The sequence below is a fragment of the Diuraphis noxia genome, unplaced genomic scaffold (genome assembly GCF_037042655.1).
Source record: "Diuraphis noxia isolate RWA-SAM2 unplaced genomic scaffold, SU_Dnox_SAM2 contig0002, whole genome shotgun sequence".
Taxonomy (NCBI): domain Eukaryota; kingdom Metazoa; phylum Arthropoda; class Insecta; order Hemiptera; family Aphididae; genus Diuraphis; species Diuraphis noxia.
In genome coordinates, this window is record NW_028301712.1 from 69,811,961 (window position 1) to 69,836,449 (window position 24,489).

The 24,489-nt window shown below is 25.3% G+C and overlaps 1 protein-coding gene across 2 annotated transcripts in view; it reads right to left on the reverse strand.

Moving 5' to 3' along the window:
* Fife (regulating synaptic membrane exocytosis protein fife) overlaps positions 1-24,489 on the reverse strand; it is a 212,593-nt gene that overhangs the window by 165,654 nt on the left and 22,450 nt on the right. For both annotated transcript variants that reach the window (XM_089219690.1, XM_089219689.1), the window contains exon 2: positions 17,441-17,663. In XM_089219690.1, the coding sequence (XP_089075816.1) occupies positions 17,441-17,476 (36 nt within the window). In that variant the 5' untranslated portion in view covers positions 17,477-17,663. The remainder of the gene's footprint in view (positions 1-17,440; positions 17,664-24,489) is intronic.

A 24,489-nucleotide genomic window follows, 5' to 3' on the forward strand; every position in this document is an offset into this window, starting at 1 on the left:
AAGCATGTATGTGTCTTCACTTTTTGATATTTTTTTTACGGAAAATTAAATAATAATATTACGCTATCATAACGCCACTATGGCCTACAACACTTCATAAATCATCATGCAAATTTACAAAATACTGAAGAAATGCAATATTTGTTCCAAGTATTTTCAAATATTAGTATTTGTACTATCATAGGCTATTATTTTAGAGATTAACAATGTTCTCATTTAATAAATATGAAATATGCTATTTGTACAATAAGTAAAAACAATGGTCGGAAACCATGTAGATTTTAAATATTGTAAACATTTTTTTCAATAAATCCATAATAATATTAAAATCTAAAATGATTGTTAGTAATATTTAGAATTTAATTAAAATCAACAATTTATCACAAAATAATAACTGTTTTATAATTTGTATATAAAATTGTATATTGAAAATAAAAATTATTTACTGTTTCAAATTCAACATTATAATTTATAATAATATTTTTAACTACCTATAGTATTTTTCTTCACTAGACGCTGGGTAATAAATTATTTATTGAAATGTAAACACGATTAAAAATGACTAAAGATAAAATATGGTTAATCAAAGTTGAAAATTATACTCAAATATTAAAAACCATAAAGATGCAAACGTGAATTTTAAAATGAATACTAAAATTGAAAGTAAAATATTTTAATATCAATACCTATATTATTTTAATATTGAATGTTGAATTCAGTAAAAAGTAATAATGATAAGCTTTAATTTTTATAAAAACATTTAAAATTAATACTATTTTTATTTTTATTTCAAAAACATATTATACTAAAGAATAATACAAGTAGAATTCGATTTAATTGTTGTCCATCAATTTTTCAATGAGAGCGGATGCGAATATAAAACTTCAAACAGTACCTATTCAATCTCTGAGTAAAATGCCAACATCAAAATAATTTTCTATTACCTATGTAAAATAAAAGCCTGAATATTGAAAATTGTTTTATGTTTGTAAAACAGTGTCATGTTGGTTTTATTATTCGTACCTATGTGCAAAATTATCAAAGAATACATTTTATCACCTACCAATACTTGGTAATATGAAAAATAGGTACTAATTGAAATATTTGATGAATATAAGTACACCTATCTATTATAACCCAATACTAAATTGAATTTAATGTTTCATCGATTGCATTTCGTTTTATATTGATTAAATTCTATAGTCGGTAAGTAAATATTGTAAAGTTTAAGTTGTATAATAATAATTATACACCTTGAGTTTTTTTGCTCAATCGTTATATATTATTTAGATCATTTCCGAAATTTAATAGTTATTGAATGCATATACTCAGTAAACAACTCAACTTGTAGGTAATAATATAAATAATTATATATACTTATATACTTTATCATGCACACCCGAGTTTACGCCGTGTTAACGAATATGACTCATCGGATATCTAAGATTTGAAAATATTACCACCTCTTTTCTATCATAGCATTTAACTAAAATAATAACTAAATAATGTACAACTAAACCATTTTAAACAGTAAATATTAAATACAATAATTATGCACCTAGTTATTGTGTGGAGAATGGGGATACATAAAAAATTGAATAATTATTCCATTTTGCAATAAGAATTGTGTACAACGACACTAAAATGTATAATCGACGTAAATTGAACCGAGTGGTATGACATTTTAAGATAAATACTTGCACAACGACACGATATGACTGCACCAAATGTTATAATATTGTGCATGCACATTGCACTGTAGTCTGTAATATGCGAAATATCATATTATTTAGTTATTACCACTGCTGCGGAAACGAGAACATCACCATGGCCACCGACAAAGTTATGTATGTATTATGCATTTTTTTTAATAACTAATAAATATTTTTAAATAATAATAATACAAATTAAAAAAAATACAATACTTTTGTTTTGTTTTGTGAAAAATATTTCAGAAAAAAAATTTCCACCCCTAAATATTGAATTGCCCATACCCAGGGCAACTTTCCCCTTTGATTATACCCTTTAAAATGTCTCTGTGTCCGTCTGATGATTGCCCGAGTCCATCACGACGAATACATAATATAAAATATTATATTATAATATTATATTATAATATTATACATAAAATATTCATTATTATTATCATTATTACTATACTTAACTGATAACTCATATAGATATTTAATATATTATTACGTTAGTATTAATGAATTATTATAATCTCTGTGCGGCGACCTCAATATACCTCATCCAGTGTATGTCACCATTCGAATCACGTCAACGAGGATTTAACTGCTCAATTACGTTACGACGTAATCTACGCAATCAAAATCAAAGCACTACCTAGTCTTATAAATATTATTATAAATTATAATACGTAGAGGTAGGTACTCGTATTTATAGATATTAATGTTTAATAAAAAATGATTAATTATTTTCAAATAAAGGTATCGTTTTTTTTTTTTTAAACCAAAGTCTCTTATAATAGATATAATATAATATAATGTTATGTACCTAAGAAGATTATATATTGATTATATTATACACATAATATTCGCCTTTTTGACTTAGGTAACATAATTTTGTGTTAAGCCAATTATAATATGATTTTGATGGATTCACATTATCAAAATATTAAAGTTTAAATTAAGGTCAAGTACTTATAGTTAGTGGATAAATATGGTAACAGTAAAATCACATTATTACGATGATAATATACCAATATGCCGATACTTACTAAAAATATTGATATGCTACAATAAAATCAATACAAATTAAGGATATTTGAATGTAATTGGTTGCACTATACTTTTATTAGTTTTATTCTTCGATTATAATCATAATCTATTTTTTTCTTCAAAATTACATTTCATTTTTTCAAATAGTCTTATTTTATACATTAACTTTTTTTTAACATCGGATGCCTATAGATTTGATGATCCAAGATAATTTAAGAAACATTTAAATTAACTTTATCCGTCTTATAATACACAAATGTCAATTTACAGATTTAATCAAATTTACAGACCGAATTAAAAATAAAATATACGATAACTACATCTCAAATTCGCTAGGTAACATAAATATAGTAATAAACCTCAAAACGATGTTTCCATGAGACTTAATCTCGACAAAGCTTAACGAAGAAAAAGTTATATTGGTATCTTATATTGACTATTGAACCACTTTTTTTTTTAAATATAATTTTTAATAAATTTACTTACTGTTACAATAATGATAGGTACCTTTCATTATTATTTTAATAAGGTTTTATATCTCAACACTAGCTTTATTTCTATACACGATAAAGGTTTGTGATGTATAATATTCATAATATTATATTTCTATTGTTTAAAGGTTTTTATACTAAAAAAAGAAAACAATTTATCATAGATTACATACCTTTGTTAATTTTAACGAAAAAACATTTGCAGACGAATTTTGTTAGCTTTTAAATTAAAGTACGCCTAGAAAGAAATTGATGCTTTAATTTTAGTTAGTATATACCTACATCTATCATAAAAACAGTATTCATTATTCGTAGGTATATCATAATACATAAACAACGTCATCAACAATAATTACATGCAGTTATAATTTCTTAACCATTCTTTTTATACACGTAACTACCGAAAGAAACATTAAGCTTAAAAGCATAATAGAAATTAAACTATGTGTGTGTTTGAACACATTCAAATTATCAAAATAAAATATAACTAACCAAAATGAATTTGTTTAAAGTATTTTCTATGTAAAAAATAACTCGTAAGTTAAAATATAATTAATATTTTATAATGAAAATTAAAGTTCTAAAGCAACATAAGATTATTTTTTATATATAATATTAATATTGCTACCGACATCTGAAATATATTATTGCTTTAAATTAGTTATGCACACTTGTTAAAATATAACACCTAACAAATCTCGATTTTGTATTTGACATATATTATATTAAAATGTAACATGTAACATTTGTGAAATAAAAACTTTGCTTATTCTTCACTCATTAAAACATTAATAATACCCCTACCCCTTTCAAAAAAAATACATATTTTATCCTTCCTAAATAATGCGTTATAATAAATCTCTGTATTTTGACATAATATTTTTAAACAAAGGTATCATAATAATAAAATCTTATCTTAAAATATGTACTCGAAATAATTTTTTTAAATTAAAAGAATTCACTTGGGAACTTAAAATTATTACCATTGTTTTGAGACACTAAAACGATTCATATCTAGATATTAGCTATAGCTTGTTATAATTGGTAAGTAATGTTGTTAAAATATTTTTAATTCACTTTACGGTAGTTGATTTTTTCATATGATTATAGAAATAAACAAATATATATATATATATATATATATATATATATATATCCATAACTCATACGCAATTATATTAAACCTACAATACTTAGAAGCTAATTATTTATTTATGGAAATAATATGTTTAAATTTGATTAAATCATTTTTTATTTGGTATAAATTCATTATTTTCTATGTTTAATCAAAAATTTAGCAATTGGTTTTAGTGCTAATAACGCGAGCAAGTCAGATTTATTTCAAAATATGCCAAATTGAAGAATACTTAACCTAGTTATACAAATAGTTAACTATTGTGAACTATAAAGAAGAACTACGTACTAAATACGACTTGTACTAATCATCAAAATCACTTATATCAAGAACAGTTTAATTTCCACTAAACAAAACAACATTTATTTTAATGTATTTTAGTAATCTATTTAGAACCATTAACACTCATGCTGTTTCTAACATTAAATCACCATGAATATTTCACAATAATTAAATCTCATACAAATTTTAACCAAGCTAACAATACTAAGAAAATTACTAAAATTTGGTTCAGATACATAATTAGAAAAACACATTTTTAATATATACTAATCGTGCTCACCCAATTTTTCCTTTAATAATAGATTTACTCAAATTTCGGTTTTTGAAATATTTAAATATACATACAAATTTTTCTCGTGAAATCAATAAGAGATTTAAAATTCAAAATTAGAATGAGTACTTTTTCAGTAGGAATAATAGAAAGGAACATAAAATATAATAATGAAACGTTTCAATTATATTTCCAAAAGTATAAATCAATATGGATTTAAATGGTTTAGCTTTTTTAAAAATAAATTGTGTAAATATCTTATTAAATTATAACTTTTTAGTTTTAAAAAAATTATGTTAGTAAAATAGGTATAAATTATATTTTTATTTTTAAATTTATTTTAATATCTTAATATTGAGTATGGTTATTTATTTTGAATTTATAACTACCTATGCGAATATTGAATAATTAAAATTAGTAATAATATGATTTTTTTCATGATAAATCACTCAAAATATTCACATTTGGATAAATTAAATATTTAAATAACACCAAGAAATCTTAAGAAAACTAAATTAGAAAGAAGGATAAGTTAGAAATAAAGTTTATAAACAGGAACATAAAAGTTGGTATGGCATGTCACAGTGTAAAATATAAAATATTACCCATAGAGTTCCGTAACTAGGTAATATTATATACCAGCTAAGATAGAGTAACAATAACTGTGTTAAATCCTTAACTATTTGTTACTCAAAATAACCGAAAAAATAATGAAATTATCACGAATAAAAATAAAATATTTTCTATTAATTAATTATTTTGGATATAATTAAAATTTAAAGTATACTAATAATTACCTAATAATAAATGTATATTTTGTATAATACATTTTATTTTCTGTTTCATTCGATTAGGATTAAATTTCAATAGTTATGTTAATTCGTTTCATAAATATCTTTATTTATTACTTATACATAGATTAGAAGATTCGCTGTACATTTAAGTGAAGAGATTATTACCAATTACATTACCTGAATATATTTAAATATTAAAACAGTAGTGTTGCTCTTGATAAGAGGCTGTATTTAAATATATCGTGTATACTGTATATAATTGATAAATGCCCTAATAATTTATGATTATACCCACTCAAATGCTCAATGAGTCTGAAAAAATGCATAAACTTTAAACATTAAACGATTTTTTTTTTTTATATACGTCATGGTTAATCTTCGACAAAAAACAAACTTGAAGATAAAATATTCTGAGTAATCAAATTTATTTATAATTAAAGGTTACTAAAGCCTGAATATAAAAATACAGTTTACTCAGCAAATGACCTTTTGCTTTTATTTGAACAAAATTAACACGAAAATTCAGATTAATTAATTTACACTGACTATACACGAATAGAGTATTATATTATATTTTACTATAAGATCCAATAAAATTTATCAAAATCTTAATTATTTTAAACAATAAAATTATTCACATAAAAAAAAAAATAAATAAAAATAAAATAAATGTATTTCACAGAGAATTTATAATACAAAAATAATATATTACAAAATCATTGTGAAGGTATATGAAAAACAATAATATACATATACCTTACAGTTTATATTATGGAAATTATGTTTTAATTAATTTGTGAATCATAAACATCCAATAGGTACTCTCTCCGAAAACTAAAATACTACCAAATGTATCGTACATAATAAATAGTAATTATAATTTATAACACAGAAATACATAAATAAACTTGTTATAGTATTTAATAGGAGCTGAAACCCAGTAATGCACTTACGTGGATTCATAAGATCCATTATTAATCATTTTATAGTAATATTAATACGTATTATATTACGGGTACAGTAATCATGCTTCTATTATCATTTCGTATTATACTTCCTAAAGAATAATGACGAAACCCACCAGATATAATTCGTTAAATTCTAAAAAATCAAATATTAATTTATATTTATATTAATAATATAATGTATAATATATTACAGGAATATATTTTTATTTAAAAATGTGTTAGGTATGTAAAAAATATTTTCATTTAAATGTATATCAATCAATTTTAACATAACACTTACTAAGGTTTATACATGAAATAATAAACGTGGTCGTAATAATATAGGGTACCTTTCCAATTTAGATTCTGAACGAAAATAATAAGATACCCCTGTTGGTTTTATAACAATGTGTTACTGTTTTTTATAATAATTTTATTTATTATTCAAGTTTTAGGTTAGACAGAATATTCTAAAAGTATCATATTCCTAATGGACTTTCTATTGATTGAAAATTGAACACTTTAGAAGTATGGAACTAAAGATAAGTAATTTTGTAAATTTCGATCAGTGTGATCATTACAAACTGCATAAAAAACTAAAACATCAACAAGGAACATTCGCATGAAATTAAATTAATTTTTATAATTTTTTGTTCTTTCTAAATTAATAATCATTGATAACTTAAGGACTGTCAGTAAATCAGTTGCCTACTAAATTCTTTATTTTCTAACTTTAATATAAACTTCAAACAACAACAAACATTATAATATATACCTAATAATTGAGTTATGAATAATAATAATATATGAACACCAAGTTTAGAGTGGTCAAAAGGCCTTTGCAAACTCTATTCATTTTTCATAAAAACGGCTTTATAGCGACAGAATAAAATAAAGGTACTTCGATTAAATACATTTAAAATCTATAGTAAGAAATTTACTTTGTATCGGTTGGAACTATATAATCAATATAATCAATAGTTTTTAATAAATTTACTCTAAAAAATTGAAAATTAATAAAAATTGAAAATGTTTATTCCTATTTCTCATCAAATATTCGCTAAAATTGAAAAAGTGCACCAACAGATGCGAAGTAAAGTTGTTTACTCATTAAGTAATTACATTAAATAAACTTAAATTGCTATCAGGCGTATAGGTATTTCACGTCCATAAATTGATTTTGAATATTTGATCTAATGACTAAATAACATATGCATACGGGTGAGTAATATGTATGAGACGGATGATTAGTGGTGAACATAAACACACTAATGATCATTTACTACTCTCACAAAGACAAGTAGTGAAAGTAAGGAACGAAAGAATTGCCTAAGCACAACTCCTTAAATATAATACATATTTATATGGGTAATGATTTTATATCAGTTTGATTTTTAAAATAAATTATCAGTATTTTCCAAAAATAGTCTTTACAATAAAACGCGTTTAATATATGTTTACAATTATGAGGTTTAATGGAAATTTACGTTAGGTGTAATTCAAGCTCACACTCGGATGGTTAAAACTTCACACGGAAAACAAACAAGACAATAAATATTATTTGAACATCGAATTCTTCAAAGCAATTAGATAGATGAAGGTATAATATACGCTACCGTGACACGAACACCTCGTGACCTACCCACTCAAAATATCATATACACAAATACGCGCGCGGCGGCACTTTGGGTGTGTAATTCGTTTTTATAATAAATGGCGGGAAACAGCGAGGGTGAGCGTAGCGCGGAACTATACAATATAATACTAACGACGCAGCGTCATCGGCGGCGATTCAGCAACAGTTTCCGGTATCACGAAGGAGCGATGGGGAGATATTTTATACGGGGGGGAGAGCGTGTACCTACTCTTATATACGACTACGGAGACTCGACCGCTGCCACCACCGCCTCCGTTGCAGATAATAATCAATACCCCAGGCACGCGTATCATTCAAGTGTGCGTGTGTGTGTGTGTGTGTGTGTGTGTGTGTGTGTGTGTGTGTGTGTGTGTGTGTGTGTGTGTGTGTGTGTGTGTGTGTGTGTGTGTGAGTGAGTGAGAGAGAGAGAGGGGAGAGTTTTTACACAGGTCCACACGAGATAATTCCGTGGAATACGGCATGAGACTGTCTCGCAGAAGGAAAAAAAAAACATTTAGAAATTAGGATTTTGTTAGATTTTATACCGAGTGCTTAAGATGCATGTAAATTCTAGATCATACCTATATCATGGAATATATGGCAGGGAGAATCGAATGGAAATGGCCAAGCACCTGTAGTACGACCCATCTGCTGATCGTTTGACGGGTCAAGGGATATATGGGTGAGAAGCCCACGCACGTTGTCATTGGACATCACATGCTGGCTCCACGGTGTTGTAGGCATAGTACGTTGACGGAAAACCATTGAAAACACGCCACACGACATACATCATAATTTATGAATTGATGTTTTCCACCTGTCGGCTATGCATTGCAACTAGCTGCAAGATTCATAGCTGATTGTGTGTCGTCCTGGGAAAAGATCACGAAGGTCTAAAGCGGCGGGCATGACATGCGTCTCGAAGGTATCTAACTCGAGAATAGAACGTAGTCGAAACCAGCCGATATCAACCAAAACAATATTTTTTCCTCCAACGTAATCACTGTAATTCATCTGTTTCATTGCGAATAATATCATTATTATATTATACTGTCAAAATATTAGCATAAATCGTATTTCACACAATCGGAAACCGAGAATTTCACAATTAATTGTTCGTGTCAACAATTTTATTTATCAAATGTTATTTATAAGTCTAATTATTGCAGTTTTGGACAAAAAGTGTGTATTATTCTTTAGTAAATATATGTAGACAATAATGTAATTACCCACTTGTAGTATCATTAATTATACGTGCATCATTATCTAATCACCAAAGAGATACTGCACAATTTAATACAGGGATGGCCAACCCAAATGATCTTGCGGGCCACTTTGTAAATACGTAACAATCCTGCGGGCCACATATAGGATTGCCAAAAAAAAAAAAAGGTTAATAAATTAATAAAATTAATCAACTCGTTCCTAAGCTTTTTTTTATTTAAAAAATACAATTTGCTATAAGCTAGTGTCTACTCGTATATATTTTTATCAGATTAGATTAGAAATATTAGTGTTTATATAATTTTTTTTTTGTAAATACATATTTGATAAATGTCGCGGGCCGAAAAACTTTTCAAGGAGGGCCGCGGGTTGGCCATCCCTGATTTAATAGAATCCCATCAAGTGGACTCCTTTAAATTTAAATACAATGAGATTCATATTGTTTTAAATAGATTTTTGATTAGTAAAAAGTCTTCATTATGTAGGAAACTGATCTGCTGTATAGTAGGTTTGAAATACATCTCGTCACATTAATGGGTGTGGTAAATTTGAATTAAATTAAAAATCGTAGTATCCGAAAAAAACTATTCTTAGCGAAGATGGTCTTACTTTAGAGTAATGAAGGTTGCCAAATAATGATTAAAATATTAATATTACAATTTTAACAAAATATGTTTGTATTTTTCCCCTGATTATTAAAAAAAATAATAGAATTTTCAATTATTTCGATCTTCTAAAAGTACTTACTAGATCCAATTGGATAACAGAAACCTCCATCAAACGGTATTATTTTATCATTATTTTTACTAGAAAAAGTGACACCGGATACAAAAAATCGAGTAAGTCATGGATGTCACTCTGCTATACAGTAGGTTACAAGTGGGTTACTGTAATTAATGGAATTAAATTTGAATCCAATGATATTATATCATTGTATACGAAAAACGATTCTGAGCGGAGAGGATTTATCTGTCTAGGATATATTATATATTATTATTACTTATTATGTTAATACGGTAGTCAGTAAGTTGAATTAATATTATTTGCATGTTGTTCTGAAATATCAACGATAATGAAAATAAAATATCATATATATTATATACTTTTGTGATTTTTACGTATGTTGTCAAAATTCAAACTTTGAATGCTTATAAAAAAAATTGTGACTATACATATATTTCTTTTATTTTTCAACTGCTATTCTAAAAATATGTTAGAGCCTTGTATTAAATTTTGAAAACTTAGATTTAAAAAGAAAAACTTTTATTAATTTTTAATCTAAGATAATTTGAACATTGCCATAGTTTTTACGTATTTAGTAAAAAATTGAACTTTGAATGCTTATAAAAAAAATCGTGCCTATGTATTTTTAATATTTTTTGACTGCTATTGTAACAATACATATATTATTAGATGTCTTGAATTTAATTTTCAAGCTTTTCTACCCAACAAATACATTTTTATCGATATTTATAGATAAAAAAACTAAAAAAGTTTAAAAATTAAAATGTGTCAGTAAACAGCTCAAAACAAATAAAATATTTTGAAAATTACATGGTAGATAGAATATACTTATATAAACATTTGGTGAACATTTCATGTGTCTATGGTCATTTTTACAAAGTTACATCAAAAACCAAAATTGATTTTGTCGAAAACTGATTGTGTGTTAAAATTCCCGTTTTTCCCTTAATTTTTAGTTTGTTTATCCCGATTATTTAAAAAAATATTGAGAATTTTTTACTTCCCCCAAAATATCAACTAGATTCACTTTCTAATCTAACAAGGTATTTAAGTCGAAAATCGAAACATTTTTACTGCCCAAGAACGTGATGACAGACAGAAAAAAACAAATAAAAAAAACACACATCATTGTAAAATCAGTACATTCCTTGCTCCACTCAGAATCTAAAATACACATTATTGTGAAATAAATACAATCTTCGCCCAATTAAGAATCTAAAATATATTCAAATCTATATCGTAATATTAAAAATGAAATAAATATTCAAAAACTTAGAGGCTTAATTAAATTTATTTAAAAAGCTTTGTAGAGGTACAATTTTTAAAACATCGAAAAATTTAATAAGTATATAATGAAAATAAGTTGTTTTATTATTTTTTAAATCATATGATTATTAAAGATTTTAAAGAAATATTATGTTATGAATTGTAAATAATAAATATTTTTTATACATACCTAAAATCACTTACGAATAAAATCTGTACCATTGTTCAATTATTATGAAAGTAATTAAGATTAATTACTATATTATATCAACTAAATTTACATGAAAATAAATCCACTGAATTATTGCTTCGCCAGGCGTAATGTGTAATATATGTACCCTACCTACCATCCAATTGTACCTACATACTCATACATTTAAAATCTAGTTGCATTTTAAATGATTGATCATGGACAGTATAATGGTTATCAAACAAACATTGTGAATAGATTTAATAGAATAAAGGGTTTGTATTGATATTAATTAAATATAAAGGATATATTATAAAAGAGAAATAATTTCTGATTTGAGTCTCAATATGCAAGTCTTAATGGAAAAACATGGTTCATAATACACACAATAGTCCCTAAAATATTTTTGATAGTTTCCTTTATATGATTATAAGACAAAACTTAACTGTTAAATATTTGTAAATTATTACATTAAGTTAACATAAACATTATATTATATTATAATTACATATTTTATTAGAAAATATATCAGTTGGTACTACTTCATTTAAAAAAAAAAAATTAGTTGTCAGAAATAATCACATCGAATTTATAAATTGTCAGAATTCGTAGGTAGTGAATTATTTTATTTATTTCATTTATGACTCATCATTTTAGCATGACACAGTGAATTAGATTTTCCATCTAAATTTAGAAAATTAAAATAACTGTTCAATAGTTTTTATTTTTATATGGTGAAATTTCAATTAATTTCAAGATGTATAAGATGGTTTTATTAAAGAAGAGTATATTCAGTACCCGTAATAATTTTGATCATCATATTATATATATTATAATAGATACTACTTTAACTTACACTATTTTCTTGGCTCCGCTTCTTTTAGCACCTTCGCCACTCCTACTCCCACAGTTAACTATCATGATTACAATTGTCAGTTTTCTACCTAATTTCCTTATGGGCTGCAGTACTTATTATAGTCCATTCGATTGACCATTAAACGTCCGCACACCGGACTATACAAATCTTGGGGAAAAAAACCAAAATTTGTTCCTATATTTAATTTATTTCTTATTATTTATTAATAACATGATATAAAAACGAGTATACGTTAAGTAAAGGATACCTGTTAAATTAGATTATTGATCTAATTAATGTTTTATTAGAAAATTAAAACTTATGTATAATGAAATATGACATTTGAATATAATATAATATAGCAAAATATAAAATTTTAGATTTTGTTTTCATGGTTTTTTATCTTTTGGTTTTTTTTCGTCTACCGACTACACTAATCAAACCACGTGACTCTTACATCGTTACATCAGAATACATATTAACTTTGTATATTTATATGTCGAAATTTGAACAATTCTTTTATTAAAACAACGTATTAAACAAAATAATAACAATAATAATTAAAATATCAAAAATAAATATTCTGAATTTTACGTACGTGGTATTTCAGTACGCGAACCCACGATAGATCAGCGTGAGCGTGAAAAGTATTTTTTTGATTTAAATACAAATGTTATTTTTAATTTAATTGTACGAATTGGTAAGTATTTATTATTAGGTTTATTAAAAATGATATAATATTATTTTTTTACTCTATATTACTGAATTATATTAATTGTAAAGTTGTAACATATGAATTAATTAGTTTTTAATTTTTGTGCCATGCATATAAAGCAATTTTAGAATTACGATATTTCAAAATTTTTGATATAAATGATTTTGGAAAATCCACAAAATAATTTTCAAAAAAATATACCAAGATAAATAATTTCCCCACATGCATTACGCATCATCAAAGGTTGTCATGCGATACTTTTAACTTCTTCCCTTTGAATCGATGAAAGTAAATAACATTTGTCTTCATGAAAACTTTATGTAATATATTGGATATGAAGACTTATTCAAGGCTGGCGTGTAGGCCTTTTTGTGTTGAGTGTTTGTCATTGATATAATATGCACTACCTACGTATTGAAACTTTTGCGAATACATACTCATCAACCAAATACAATAAGAATTTCATTCAGGCTAAAAAAAGAATATTTAGATATGCCATGAAGTCCTCGACTGTTCTAGCATACGCTACTAATTCTTTTAAATTATGACTGATAAAGTATCTGTTTAGGCCTTTAACGGCTTAAACAATAAGACTACCTATGAGATAGTTGTTTAAATGTATTTTAACATTACATCCTCAACACAATATAATAATATGATAGTTAACACTTAATATATTATACAGTATGGTTATTGTTAGCAACATTTTCCTATACATTTTATACACTTAATCTAACCAACATATAGAAGGATGATATCGTTCTCCACTATCCTTTCACATACATGTGTTTCTAAAAAAAAAAAATACCCTCCACATAAAGACAAATTATTGTATTATACAACACACTAAAATATCATGCTCTTATGTCAAGTGTATAGAAATTCATCAACGAGAAAAAGTAAGGCGTAAATGACAGCCTCCCGAATCCCTTGATTAATAGTAGTACTTCGGACATAACCAAACATTCAAGCTTATATTCATAATTCCCAATTTTATTAGCGGCCATACTTTTATCAACTCCTCATTTATCTTTGTGTTTCTCCAAAAAATTACAACTCCAAAATTGTAAGACTAATAAATTATTTTCATGTTTTTTTTATTATTATTTATTTATTTAAATATATTCCATCTGCTTACAAAATAAAAACAATAAATAGTAAGGATAACAAGAAAAGTATATACAAAAAGAAAAACATGATTCACATGAAAATCATTCAGAAACTCAGAAAAACTTCTTTTATTTTTTTCCTCATTTTAAGAGGTCTCTAGATTTCTTTTTAGTTGACGAGGAATTTTCAGTAATGTGAGAGAGGATATTTTTTAAATAAAAGAGTTTGTATGGTTAGTTAATTTAGAGTGGAACATTTTATAGTTACTTTTAGCAAGCTCTTTTACTGTTTGCAATTTTTAGATCGCCATGGAGGGCTGAATTTGTTGTGTACAATGGAACACCGGTGATAATTAGTTACTAGGATAATGTACTGAAAGATTAGGATATGTGTTTAGCTGGACACCACATTTGGATACTGTATGATCATACTGGCCTAATGATTATTTTGTATAGCATGGATTTGTTCTTAAAACTCAAGTTAGATTTAAATTGATATCTAAGTAGATGAAAGTGATAATTAAGTTGTTAGGTAACGTTTTTGTTTGGTATAGTTGGGCCAGGTTTATCTTTTATCCAGAGTGATACCTAGGCATTTGATTGACTGGTGAAGTGGCATTGGTTTGTTATTGAATTTTAGTGGGAAACAAACCATTTCGTTTAAGGAAAAGTTCACTTGAGTGGATTTTTTATCATTGCTTTTAATTTTCTACTTTTTATCCTAGGAATTTTTTTAAAAAATGTAACTTGTAAAATTTATTTATCAGTATGAAAAAGACGAATAAATAAATACTAAAAATATTGAAACTTAGATCATAATATTGACTTTTATATATTATTATACTATTATATACTTTTATTACTAGGTACTTCTTTATCGTAGTTTAAATTATACTTTAGACCTATACTTTATTTTTCAAGAGAAAAATTGTTACGAATAAACAATTTTCATCCACCGAATTATGATTATGAGTCATTACACACCGAAAATTATAATGAGCACAAAGGTGAAGGGTCAGCTAATTTTTTCGATCATTAAAAAAAAACACTCTTGACATGTGACAAATTTTGATTCATTACATTGAGCAGTCATACATAATTTAATACAACTAGTGTGAAAATGCACAGTATATGTAAACATTGTAAACTAATATTATATAGACATCTGATATAGATAGCTGAAGTTTTGTAATCGTTTTATCATTGTCATTTCAAAAAAAAAACTTCTAGTTTCAATGAAGCATGATTCTATAAGTTTAAAACTGGCTTGAGCTTATCTTAAAGATATCTAGCTTAAGATTTGTTTGTTTTTGGTCTTTTTTCAACAATCAATAGTTTGGTTAAATAACATTTAGTTAGAATATGACCGTTAATGAAATATTTAGTTTAAAATTTAAATCAAAGTAGTTTTTACCATACATTTTTTTTTATACTAGAACACTTCCTCAAGCGTATTTTTTTCTGAATTTGTAAATGTATATGAACTTCTCCATCCCTTTATTTGTTTAAAACAATAATAAGTACCAGCCTTCTCCCCTTCAAATAAATAAATAAATAAAGTAATAATTATAAATAAAAGTAGATTAAAAATGTTATCCACTAATATTTTTGCCGAATAATACAATTTGTTTGATTAAATACTCAAAACAAATGTATGAGAAATATCAGAATAAATAAAATGTATAAATAATAAAATTAAAACAATTGTTTTTAAATTGACCACAAGTTTCATATTAATAACATATTAATATCATATCAAATAAGTAACTATAGTGAGATATCTAAAATATAAGCTGATTTATTTTCTATTAACATACCTAATAATGTCATACTTAATAATTACCTACATTAACTAATTATTTTTCATTTTATTTTATATATGTAGTCAAAATATATAAATAAAACGCATAATATTTTATATTCGAATAAAATTTACTAAAAACTAATAAAATGTTTTTTTTTTTTTAATATCAATTATATAATTTATTTGGTATTTATTCACAGTCTAATTATTTTATGTAAAAATTAAATTTCAAGAATAGAATTACTCGTATATTAAAAAATTTTTGATTTACTAACCATCACGTTTAATACATTGATAACATTCACTGTTATTTACAACATGGGTAATTATTTCACTACCTATGCGATGAGTAAAAATTATAAAATCTCATTTTTTTTCAGTATTATGAATAATAGGCAATGAATTATTTTTATAACATGTTAAAATAGTTTTGTTTTGCAAATTAAATTCTCATTCTTATATTTTAAGTCCATTATTGACAGACAATTTATATCTTAGAGGTCAAAAATAATGAACACAATTAAATATTATTGAAATCTGATAAATATTACAGTAGCTAACAATTGAATATGAAAGACACTGCATACACAATATACTATCACTGAGAAAAAAATATGTTCTTGAAAGTCCTCGTACGCTTCACCTACTTGTTTATATTTCATAAAAAGTTCTCAATAAGTTTCTCCCTTTATTTTATTTTTTTCACCCCATTTGGAGGCTGCATTTCTTTTCTACTCTATGAACACAGAACATTATTTTCTCGTCGTAGCCACGTCAAAGGCAGCTGATTACTCCATTTACGACATTTCACCCCTCCCGTGTATCGCCATTATATTTTACACACGCACACATATTTTCACCTTTATTTTTCTATTTATCATTTTTTTTCTCGTTGAATTTATCGAGTGATTATTTTTATTTTTTTTATTCTTCCCTCCAAAATCGGTTGTTAACATCATTGTTAAGACTGTATATGAACTGTAATAAACCGTTCAAGCATTTACACAATAATGCATGCCCTTGTGGCAAACGTATACTAATACAATTGAAAGCTGTTTTTGAATCCCAGAAAATATATCAGAGAATCCTCGAAACACTAATTGAATTTTCAAGAAGGATATATTACACCGCCGTAACTATTATTTCCCGAAGAAAATTAACACCGCAAGTGAAAACAGAACGATGTTAGAATACGAGTTCATTAAAATCCATTCAACTCTAAATTAAACACTAACCTTGTTGATGAATGACATGACGTTTGTGGGTATCATTTTGTTAGATTTGTTTTGCTCTTCCCACAGTGTTTTGGAATATTGATTTATATCTGACACACTATTGAAATACACTGAGTTTCCCGCTAAGATTGCGGGTTACGTGGAATATGGAAATGTATTTCGCCAGAGGATCGAATTAAATCCGTGAACGGCATAAATCTTCATTTTTTCTTATTCTGCGTATCTGTCAACAAACCAATAAAATAATGTAAATGTAATACATAATAATATAAAATAATACAGCTTATTGAACTTTTTTTATTTTCAATAAAAGTGGAATGAGTTTTACAAATGACAGGTAAATAAATATTCCTAACGGACGCCTTCAAATTACGGACTTTATTATTGGAAACACTGGAAAGTTTTTAGACTAAGTGAATGAGACTCTCCATGAGTGTCCGGTATTTAGAGGTTTAACTGTATTAGTTTTTTTTTGTTTATAATGCACGGACACACTTTTTTAGGTGTGTGCCTCAAAAATTGTAAGTATCTACCACTATTGATTATACTATTGACACACACAGAACTCAATACTTCGAAAAACTTAAAAACCAACAAAATAAAATGTAAAGAAGTGTGAGTGACACTCATTTTTAGTCAAAATCTTGGCCAATCATCAGGTAATAATTAATATAATTTTTTAACGTCTTAAATAAACTCACTTCCATTAAATTTTAAATATTTTTAAACATTAAAATATAAATATAGGTATCTACCTAGTTTTATTGCTGTATTGTAATATAAAAATATGTAATGACAAAATCTTTAAATATATCATTATATTATATAATAACATCAAAATATTTTAAATTATTACCTAGTACACTGCCTACATTAATATTTATTAATAATCTTATTGGCGTGGTTATATGTATGTATTATATTATATTATATTATATTATCAATATGACTATATTTAAAAATATTTGTACAGTTTAATATTATATTAATCGATAACCATGAATAGATATTATTCATCACTTTTAAAATATGACAGTAGCAAGCTTATAAATAAACTTCTGTGTTTATGATCTATGCATATGACGTACCTAGTCAAGTTTCAAATCATTAATCACCTATCTGAAACAGTTCAAATTCACGTCATCACCAAGAGTAATATTATTAACTATACTACTAATCATAGTTACTATATTATAAAAACCATTAAAAACATGTTAATTAATAAATAGTAATCGTTATCAGAATAAAATTACCTATAATGCTAAATAGGGCTAAATAATTTATAAATACATAAATTTCTAAAAAATATTTTTACAACAAAATACTATGTTATGTTTTAATTAGTAATAAAGACATTCATATGTACATATATATTATATTATATATTCGTATAATAAAATTATATAGAAAGTTATAGATATGAATAATATATTCAAAGGTGAGCATTAACTTAATTACCTAGTTAGTTTATTTTCTAATAAACTTATTAACTTAACTATAGTTTAATTGACAATTAAAATAACTTAGTTTTTCTCAGTTTATATTTGGAAATAATACATCAAGTTAAAAACAATTCAAAATTTTTTGTTTATAAAATAAATATCGGTAATCTAATACTATGATTACACAAGCATTTATGTTCTCTCCCTTAATCAAATAATTTTGATATATGTATATATGTTGATATAAATTATATATGTTATTAGATAGACAGAATCACTCTTTATGTGATTACATACTAATTTTTAAAAAAATAGATTAATTTTTTTTTAACTGAGTTACTTTAATATTTTTTCCACATTATCATTTATTTTATCGAATTACATTTATAATTTGTTAACTGTCAAATTTTAATTTATGGATCATATATCCTCTTAACTTAACTCGAATTAATTATTTTTATTAACATATCCACCTTTAAATATATATTTACATTATAGTTTGTTAATGTGAAAATAAAAATATATTCTTAACTTTCATTGTCTAAATCAATTTTTGACTCAAATATTACATTTCGATAATTGGAAACTATTTTTAATGAAAAACTGACATCTCCACTACATAAATAGGTAATAACTTATAATTTATAAAATAAAACACTATAATTGAACAATAATTAATGTGTTTAATAATTTCATTATTCAAACGTATAAATAATATATAATATTATTATATATATATATATCATATTATATTATATAAATGTAAAAATGAAAACTTTTGAGGCCCATGTTCTCGGAAACTACTGAACCGATCATTATGATTTTTGTTTTTAAATTGAAGAGCTCATTGCGGAAAAAGTTTATGGCATTTGTTTGATTCTCTAACTTAATAAACAAAGGAGTTATCAATTATTATAAATAATGGCCTGTTACGTAGATTTAGCAACAATGCAAGCATTCTGGCCACAATCACTACAATTCGATCCTCCCTGACCAATGACTTACAATGCTTATGTTTATGATGCTCGGGTTTAATTTTTTTTTTTTTTAACTCATTAAATCCATCAGGTCTCCCCCCACACAAACTTGATTTAAAAATTGGCGCACTTATTATTCTCATGCGAAATTTAAATGCTCCCAAATTGTGCAATGGAATGAGATTAAAAATATTATATTTGAAAAAAAACCTTATTGAAGCTGAAATTCTTACCGGCTCAGCGAGTGGTCAAATTGTATATATCCCAAGAATACCAATGATAACAAACGAGTATCCCTTCGAATTTAAACGTGTCCAATTTCCTATTAAACTTTGTTTTGTTGTCAATTAATAAGGCACAAGAACAGACAATGAAAGTTGCAGGAATCGACATCAGCGATCCCTGCTTCACTCATGGATAATTTTATGTTGTGTAAGCTCAGAGTAACAATTAATGCACATGCGTTAGCTAAATTTTATATGCATCAGACAGAGAGAGTTGTCATCTGCACATGCGTATTAGTATTATCAAAAAGAAAAAATTCGATGAAAAAAATACGACTATAACTTACACTTTACAGTATAAATCACAATTTTTTTCCCGGACAACGTTGGGTAATTCAGCTATCTATTTATATATATAAAAATATACTGCTAGCATAATCAAGGATTTTGTATTAATTGATTATATTAATCTACCGTTAGTGGAATTAAATAAAAATGACAAACTTGGTTCAACTTTAATACTTTAGAGTTAAGTACACTTATGTAAAAACAGCACGAGGTCCGCGATCTACCGCAGGTAGATTGCCTACCTGATAATATTATACTTCTGCGAATCAGAATTTTTATTCCAGGTAACTGAAAAGTTAAGATAAATTTTGAACACCATACACCGATTATTAAATAACGAATTGCACAAAGTTTGAGTCATATAGATTTAGTACATTTAACGGCCAACGAAGTGCACGTAATCAGCTAGTATATAATATAAGAAAATACTTATCTAAATATCAAATGTTTTAAAATACACTCGCCATTATCGTATTTTAATAGGTAGGTATTAACTTTTCTTAAACACACATTGAGATTTTAGAACTTAACAAAAACCATTAAGTCTTAAATCGACAATAAACAATACCTTTCTATATTCATTATATTTATTTTTTGATTCTCACTGTACCAATTAATAATAATGTTTATTGTTATACAATATTTAAAACCATAAATACATAATTTTATAATGTGATATATAAAATAAAAATAATTGGCAATAATCCTTTTCGAAATGTGCATAATATATCATTATTAATACACTCAATTTATAATCCAGGATATAATTACGAAAATACTTTTTAGAAACTATTGGTTTTATACTTTTTGTACACATAATGTATGCGGTAATGCTCAACCCAACTCCCGATTCACTTTAGATACTAAAACGACCTTTTTAAAAAAAAAAATCCAGACGATTTTGGTTGGAATAATCGTCTTTATTCGATCATCTCAACTCAGTTTAGTTGTATGTTTTGATAAAAAATTTGAAATAAACGAAAATTTTTGCATTTAAAAACTAATATTTAATGGAACTCAATAATGAATATGGTTCAATGATATTTTTTTTTACTATTTCAACAGTTGTGGGTTAATTTTTTTCTTACGATTTCAAACAATATTGAAGACATAAAAAATTACCTATTTAATTAGACTACCTAATCGAGTATTTGATACTTATACTTATTCGTGACTTTAAACCTATACATTTACTTCATTAAACATTTTTTAACATCTATCCCCTCACAAAAGTGTTCACAAATTAAACTTAAATAAACATACCTGCACATCAAATACAATTATCCATCTACTTACAAATAATAACAGTTCAATCATTTAAGCTAACCGATGGTAAAATGTGCTTGTAAATATAATAATATAAGATAAGTTAAATGAGAAATTGAATGTATGTGACATGAATACTTAGGCTTTCAATAAAAAACATATTACCGATTTCTACTGTAAGCTTTACATGATCCTCTGAGTAATATATATATTTTTTTTAATAATAAATAAAATATAATGTCAAATATGATTTAATAACAATAGTAAAATTTGGTAAAATGTTTCAACCACACAATTTCATCTCATTAGGTAATCAATGTAATTTATTTCTGTGCTACCAAGTTAATTTTAAAACTTAATGTTATTTTAAAGATTTTGAATAAGAGATTATGTATTTACGTATATTTATTTCTACAATTATATTTAATACATTAATTTTATTTATTTATTATCTAACATTACGAATTTAAGTTCCATTAACAGTATCGTATTGTTAATCACATATATAAGTTCTGAAATAAGCAACAAGTATAAAACTGCAACTTTTCAAAAATATGATAGTGGTGATCATATATAGATGCAAAGAAAACTAATAATAAACTAACAGTGAAACGAAAAGAGGGTTGAACCAAAAAGCCCATTTATGTAGTAAAACAAACTCTGTCAAAACTATAAGAAAATTCGTTATCGTCAATATAATATATATTTTTTTCATCATAACACCACTATAGTTTTAAAAAGTTAAGAAACATAACCATAGGCAGTTGAAGCATCTCAAGATTATTAACAGTCGAGCGAAATGACAAATCATTAATGCGACGGCTAAAAGTGATCACAACTTCCGTAAATTAATGGTAGCACCTTTAGGCTTTAATAAGTGACTTATTTTTGAATAAAAAGATCACCATCTTAACAAGTTCGCTATTAATAATATTATTAAAGACCTATATTAGTTTATGTTCGTAGATACTTAATAGGTAGGTCGAATCTGTTTCGTTTGTGATACGAACCACTTTTAGTTTAGAAAATGTATAATTAAATTTATAACAATATCACACATATTTCGTGTTCATAAGAGAAAAGTCCGAAATACGTTTACCACGGGCCAATTAAAAAAAAAAATTCTGGGACACAGGGTGTATAATAGTACCATATTTTTTAGTTTATTGAAAAGTTGGTTACGAAAAAAAATGATAAAAATATAATGGTCACACGCATCATCATAAAATATTTTATATTGATTTAATTCTAAATCCCTTAGAATAAAAATATGCTGAGTATTTTAATTAATTATAACCAGGACATATTTTAAATAAATAACAAAACAATATTGCATTCGATATTTCGAGGTCTGATAAACAAAATATTCAGACTAAAGCTATACAATAATTGTAAGCATACCTACTAAATAAATATTGGTAATAGGTATAGTAATAATTTTATCAAAATAATGCTATTGAACTATTATCATGTCTTTTTTATTATTAATTGTAAAAATTAGAAAAAAATCTGGTATAATTGTATAGTTTAAGTGCACTTAAAGTTTATTATTTTTAAATATTTTAAAATCAAAACGTAATCACAGCCCAAAATTGAATTATAATAACCTAATTATATCATAATATTATACCAAATATAAGTAAAAAAAAGTTAAACAGAATTTATTATTATCATATCTTATTATTTTGACTTTTCATAAAAAAAGTACCTATTGACTTATAGTGTACAGACCTGGTACCATCGATAGATTGTGTCACTGGCTCTTTGAGAGTGATATTTATTATCGTTTTGACACAACGATAGAGTTTAGAATGTGAGAGCCAACAATTCACTTCTACTATGTTATTATTCCTTAACTCTAAGCCGTATTATTTGTTTACATTTTTGTTGTAATTACTTAACTTAAATCTTACAACATAAACTCCTGTTTGAGCATACCTATAATGTCAAAACCAAAAAAGTATCATCGAGAAGACATTTTATTGAACGAACTTTCTTGACACTCCACAAATAGTCAGTAAGAAAATTTTGATTTTGATTTAAAATTTAAATTATTAAATAGTCACTGAAATATGTTAATATGCATTACTGTTGTCTGTGTATTAACACAAATATTATTCAGTCTTTAATTTTGTTTGCATAAATAATTTCATCCGCAATTATTATTACGTTGAATATAATTATAACATCTGAATACATCACTGAATAGCCTATTATAATATCGAATATGTTTTACATTTTTAATGTGTACCTATGATACTTTTTCTGAAATATTTAGATGGAAATAATCATCTAGTATCTAGTTACTATTTATTGTTTATATATATATATATATATATATATATATATATATATATATATATATTTTTTTTTTATTATCATATCTATAATATTCAACGAATATTATTCATAAATGTACTATGTATATGTAATATAATTATAATATGCAGTTATTAAATCATTTAATGTTATAAAAATATATAAGTATCCATTTAAATTTAATTAATTGAATAAAAATATGAAAACCAAGGTAAACTTGTATATTATATGTATTTCATTAGTATACAATTTTATATTACCAGCCACTTTTCGTTTCACTCGCCAACTCTCATCTGAACTTAAAGTCCAAGTGACTCAATAACAACCTCCCTTTCATCTAGAAATTTAAAATATTTAAAAAATAAAATATACATATTATCTTTATCAATTTTTTTCTTTTCCAATATACGTTTTTCATAAAACTTTTTGACACTTAGTTTTCGTCATAGTTTTTGTTCCGTCAGATAACTTAG